Source organism: Myotis lucifugus, unplaced genomic scaffold (assembly GCF_000147115.1).
Source record: "Myotis lucifugus unplaced genomic scaffold, Myoluc2.0 scaffold_37, whole genome shotgun sequence".
Classification (NCBI taxonomy): Eukaryota; Metazoa; Chordata; class Mammalia; order Chiroptera; family Vespertilionidae; genus Myotis; species Myotis lucifugus.
Window position 1 is genome coordinate 3226022 of NW_005871085.1, and position 6000 is coordinate 3232021.

Genomic DNA, 6000 nt, shown 5'->3' on the forward strand with positions numbered 1-6000 from the left:
ATTGCAGAATGGCATGATAAGGGTGAGAGATATGTGCTAGCAACCACTTAGAAGACAGGTGCCTAAGCTGGCATGGGGGTCTCAAGGATACTTCCTGGAAGATCTGACGCTTAAGGTACCTCTTATAGGATGGGCAGGAGTTAGTCAGATGGAAAACTTCATTTCGCTAGACCTTGAGCATATCTTGCTGTTAATGAAGCCCAGGTTATGAATTTTCCCCTTAAACATTCTGTTTACAAAAAACACTCTCTTCATTTTAGCTAGGTATTTCACATATCATTGTTTTGCTGGTCAGAGAGGCAGAAAAACAGAAATGATAAGGGTAATGTGGCCCCATGGTTAGAGGGAAATCAACATATTTCAAATACAAAGGTCACCTCAATTAGAACATTTGTAAATGAAAATTTGAATGTATATGGGTATAGTAGAGATCTCACTTTTTATAAAAAAAAGTAATAGTCATTTCCTACTATAAATTAAAGGTCTGATCAATATAGCACAAAATGCAGTGTTGATTAGCCATTTTTATTCATTCATTGAAATTGAAAACACTGTATACCATCTCCCAACAGTAATTAGATGTTTTAACCTTGATTATAGTAGATATATATACAAGTCAACTAGTGATCTTTCTTGTTCTCATTGGGTTTATGTAAAATGTGAAAGCAACAAAAAATATTTCCCAGGTGAGAAAACAAAGTACAGAGGATCTTTTTACTATCATTTGTTTTAATGAGAGTAATGGCAATTATAGTATAGGGAATAAATATGTTTTTATTCTATAACTAGTGGCCCGGTACATGAAATTCATGCACGGGGAGGGGGGGGTGTCCCTTAGCCCGGCCTGCACCCTCTCCAATCTGGGACCCCTTGGGGGATGTCCGACTGCTGGTTTAGGCCCAATTTCAAAGGGATCGAGCCTAAACTGGCGGTCGGATATCCCTCTCACAACCCGGGATCACTGGCTCCTAACTGCTCACCTGTCTGCCTGCCTGATTGTCCTTAACTACTCTGCCTGCTGGCCTGCTCGCCCCCAACTGCCCCCCCTGCTGGCCTGCTCATCCCCAACTGCCCCCCCACTGGCCTGATCACCTCCACTGCCCCCCACTGTCGGCCTGCTCTCCCCCAACTACCCCCCCTTCCAGCCTGCTCGCCCCCAACTGCCCTTCCCTGCCAGCCTGATCACCCCCAACTGCTCTCCTCTCCTGGCCTGATCACTCCTAACTGCCTCTGTCTCGGCCCCGCCACCATGGCTTTGTCCAGAAGGACGTCCGAAGGTCTCCCGGAAGGTCTCCTGGTCTAATTAACATATTACCCTTTTATTAGCATAGATATGGCCTTATAGTTATGTTTAATGAAATTTGTACATAGCATTCTGAGAATTGATAATTCCTTTAGACAGATAATAAAATCATACTACAAAAAGAAGTTTCTGGAAAGCTGAAAATGTGTTCAGTGTTTTTATCTGGCTTCTTAGCCCATTTCTGCTTTGGGTTAAAATTTCTCTCTTCTTTTTACACCAGGGCTATGATGGACAGCATTGTTTTCTTAAGTATGCCAAGTTCCAGACTGAGCACATGAATCTTTTTATTCTGGGCTCAAGGAAGAAAGTGTTCAAAATTTAGATTTCACATTACAGAATGATCGAAGCCTGCATTCAAAATAAGTAATCAGAAAAGCAAATAGAAATACAATAGAGCAAATAGACTAAATACTATATGCAATCATTTTATTAAGCCAACCTGACTAGCGAGGGTGCAAATGAAAAACTTTGTTCTTGCCCGACCAGCGTGGCTCAGTGGTTGAGCGTCGACTTATGAACCACGAGGTCACGGTTCAATTCCTGGTCAGGGCACATGCTAGGTTGCAGGCTCCATCCCTGGTGGGGGGCATGCAGGAGGCAGCCAATCAATGATTCTTTCTCAATTGATGTTTCTCTCTCTCTCTCCCCGCCCCCCCTTCTTCTCTGAAATCAATAAAAAATATATTTAAAAAACAAAATAACAACAACAAAAACTTTGTTCTTCTCCTGCCAACACTTCAAATTTGCTGGGTGGGGTAGGTTCTTCTGGTGTGAAATCAGGAGTGAACCTCACATATTCTGATTGATTTAAATCAAAAGAGCAGTCTTATTCCAATAATTAAGCTGTCTGATCCAGTGGAATATTAAAAACTTAAATTTCCTGTCCACTTGGAGCATCACTCTCTCTCTACCCAGCTCAGTACTTCTTTGGGTCTGGGAGCCAGTGGTGTGTAAGGGGCTTATGGTTGGCTTCCTCTTATTCACCAGCTCTTCCCCAGCCCTGCTGTTTCTGACCCTTCCAGAAATGGGCCCAGGAGAGAGAGAGCGTAAGGAGAAAGCAGCTGGTGCTGTTGTGATCTTGCCCTCTGAGCTTGGTGAATATTCAAATGCTTCCTTTTATTCTCAATAGTTGCCCCTGTGGTTTCTTGGAGATTTCCCTCACAGGGACTTTGCAAGGGTGGAGTAAGGGAATTCTTGTCCTTTGAGTTCCCCTCAAGCTGGTTCCAGAGCTCTCCCTCTGACCAGTTCATTGGCCCACAGGACACATGGGAGCATTCTTGCTTTGTTCCTGTAGCTCTCCATTGCCTCTCTCTGTCTGTTCAGAGTCATGGCTTTTTCTATCCATCCTGTGCTCCCCAAACTCCAGGGAGCACACATCAGATCACCTAACCGATCCTCTTGAAGCCCCTTTGACTTAACATGGGAGGGAACCTCCTCATTTCTCCATGGCACTCCAACATTCCAACACTTCTCTTGAAAGCATTTTATTTTCTATCAAAACTCTCAAGCCTCTTCTCTTCAATCCTTAGCCATTCCTTAAACATTCTGGATTTGTATAATGAGCTAAGGTTTGTAAAACTGGTTTTCAGAAATCTACTTAGCAAATCCTTTTCCAGGACTTTAGCACCTCACTTTGTAATGAGGATATTTGGCATCTGTTTGGTTCTTCATCCTCTGGGAAGGAGTTCCATTTTAAAATTCTGTTGCGTACACAATTGGAAAAATAACTTTAACATGAGGATGATATTTACCAGGAACAAACATCAAGTAGGAAGAGAAATCCGTATTTACAAACTGGATGTGGAGTCTGAGTTCCTTTCCCTTCTTCCCTTGTATTCACAGGGACCATCTAGGCGAGATGACATACACTACAATGTGTATCAAGGAGTCTCTCCGATTGTGCCCTACAGTCTTCAGCTTGGCCAGACAACTCAGCCAGCCCATTACCTTCCCAGATGGACGCTCCTTGCCTGCAGGTCTTTGCACTCTTTTATTAAGCAGCTAGAGATTGTGGGATCCTAGGGATCACAGTAAAAGACCAGTGGGTTTCTCAACTCTTAGAGAAGTCAAAAGACAATCCTAAAAGACACTGGGTTTAAGGTGGGGCACAGGTGGCATTGTCTTGATCAGATGTGGGTTTCAGCAATTTTCCCAAAGGCACATAACCATTTGCAGCAAAACTATGCCCAGAACCTGTGTCATCAGAATCCGAACCCAGGCTTTCTTCCATTGTGGAACATTGTTTTAGAGATAATCCTTGTTTGGCTGAGTTTGAGACCCAGGCGAGACTTCATGGGAAATGAACACCATTATCTTTCTCTAGAAGACCCAAGGAAAGCTTTCAGCTTCTTCGTCATCACAATATCACCCTAATAAGTGATCAGCACTTAATATTTTACATAGAGCCTTCAAACATTTTATCTCATTTTTCCCTTGGAACATGATCTTAGCAAACAATCCTATAGTGCTTTGCAGTTTAAAAGCCCTTTCAAATACTTTTGGTGTCACCAAAAACCCGCTGGGGGACCCCCGTGTGCAGCCAGAAGAGCTAGAGCTCATGCAACGGTCCCGTGCCCAGAGCCCAGGGCTCTTCAGAACAACACAGGTTTCTGAGCAGGGTGGCTGGGAGGTTGTGGGCTCACATGAGACATCCTTCACGTATCTGCTTCATTGTTCTATTTATTCTTGCCCTTGGAAACAAGCCAACAACCTATCAGTTATTGTGACATTGTTGATAGATCAAGAATTAATTCTGGTAACCAAATAATCCTAAATTTTCTCTCCTGTGTGGCTATTTTTAGAATTCCCAAACTACATGGGTATTTGTCAAAATTCTCCACCCTCTGTATAGGAACAGCACCAACAGAAACTTGACATTGGATTTGCATGATAGAATTACAGCTCTGTTCTTATGTCCTCAAACTGTCCCCAATTGGTGCTTTATAGTCCATTAATAGATATACAGTAGTCCCTATTATCCATGCTTTCATTTCCCCTGGTCCAGATACCCGTAGTCGCCTGGGGTCTGAAACCCTTATTTTACTTAATAATGGCCCCAAAGCACAAGAATAGTGGTGCCAGCTATTCAGATATTCCAAGGAGCAGCTATAAGTGCTTTTTTAAAGAGAAAAGGTGAAAGTTCTTGTAAGCTGAGTTTGCTATGATCCTACCATAAAAACGAACTTTCTATTTGTGAAATTATGAAGAAGGAAAAGAAACATGTGCTAGTTTTGTTGTCGCACCTCAAACTGCAAAACTTATGGCCACAGTGTGTGATAAGTGCTTGGTTAAGATAGAAAAGGCATTAAATTTGTGGATGGAAGACATGAACAGAAATCATGTTCTGCTTGATGGCAATGTGTTGCGCCAGAGCATTGAGTTTTAAGAAGACTTCAGCAAAGGGTCCACTAAAATGAGTGACACCCAGCCATTTACTGCCACTAAGGGATGTTTACACAGATTCAGGAATAGGTTTAGCATTTTGTCATCTCACATCATCACAAGAAGTGTGAGTGAAGTACAATAAGATTTTTGAAAGAGAGATGGCATTCACATAACTTTGATTACAGTATCTACACTAATAACAGAGAAACATGGTAATTAGCGTACGACCGCTACCCTTTTCATTGGCTAATCAGTGAGTATATGCAAATTAACTGATAATCAAGATGGCGGCCGGCAGCCATGCACTGAAGCAAACATGAGGCTTGCTTGCTCCAGTGACTGGCGGACTCCAACGTTCCCCGCCTGCCGCTGCTGGCCTCTGACCTGGCAGTTTGAAACATTGTAACAAATATAGAAGCTAAACAAAACCCCAGAAACCAGCTTTCAGCCGCCGGGATCTCAGAGCTGGAGTTATACATTGTTTCGATTATAGAACGCAAACAAACCAGATACCAGCTTTCAGCAGCCGAGGCCTCAGAGCTAGAGCCAGAGCTAAAGCTGGCCCAGAATAAAAAAAGAAAAAAAGAAAAAAAGGAGTGGTTGGGAGCTTCAGTCAATCGCCAGCCTGCAAACAGCCGTCAGCCCCTCACCCAGGCTGGCCAGGCACCGCAGTGGGGACCTCCACCCTGAAGGGGCTGTGACCAGCTTGCAAACAGCCATCATCCCCTCATCCAGGCTGGCCAGGCACTCCAGTGGGACCCCTACCCTGATCCAGGACACCCTTCAGGGCAAACCAGCCCGCCCCCAGGCCTCTATCCTATATAGTAAAAGGGTAATATGCCTCTTGGCACTGGATCAGCGTGACAGGGGACAGCGCCCAAACTCCCTGATCGCCCTGCGACTCTGTGTGTGACAGGGTGCGGCGTCCCAACCCCCTGATCGGCCCTGCTCTGTGTGTGACAGGGTGCAGTGCCCCAACCCCTCCCCCCCACACACACACACACACAGGCCCTGCTCTGTGTGTGACAGGGTAGAGCCATAACCTCCCCATCGGCCCTGCCCTGAGTGTGACAGTGGCGGCACCCCAACCCCTGATCGGCCCTGCTTAGAAGAAATAAAAGACGGGTTCAAACCCTCTACATGGTCAGAAATCGGAATAAGTGTAGGTACTATATGGTCTAAAAATCGACCCATTTTCTTTGAGTTTTATTCTTCTGTTATGGATCCTTTTTTTGTTGAATATTGAGATAGTTGTTTGTGTATGGGCATATACGAAATTCTCTGTAGAATAAGTGATAAGTTAGGCTGTCCAC

At 44.2% G+C, this 6000-nt stretch overlaps 1 protein-coding gene across 1 annotated transcript in view; it reads left to right on the plus strand.

Annotated features, from left to right (window-relative positions):
• Window positions 1-6000, plus strand: part of LOC102417369 (cytochrome P450 4X1) — a 47861-nt gene that overhangs the window by 37571 nt on the left and 4290 nt on the right. The window contains exon 9 of the mRNA XM_006087279.3: window positions 3146-3279. Coding sequence (XP_006087341.1) covers window positions 3146-3279 — 134 coding nt within the window. The remainder of the gene's footprint in view (window positions 1-3145; window positions 3280-6000) is intronic.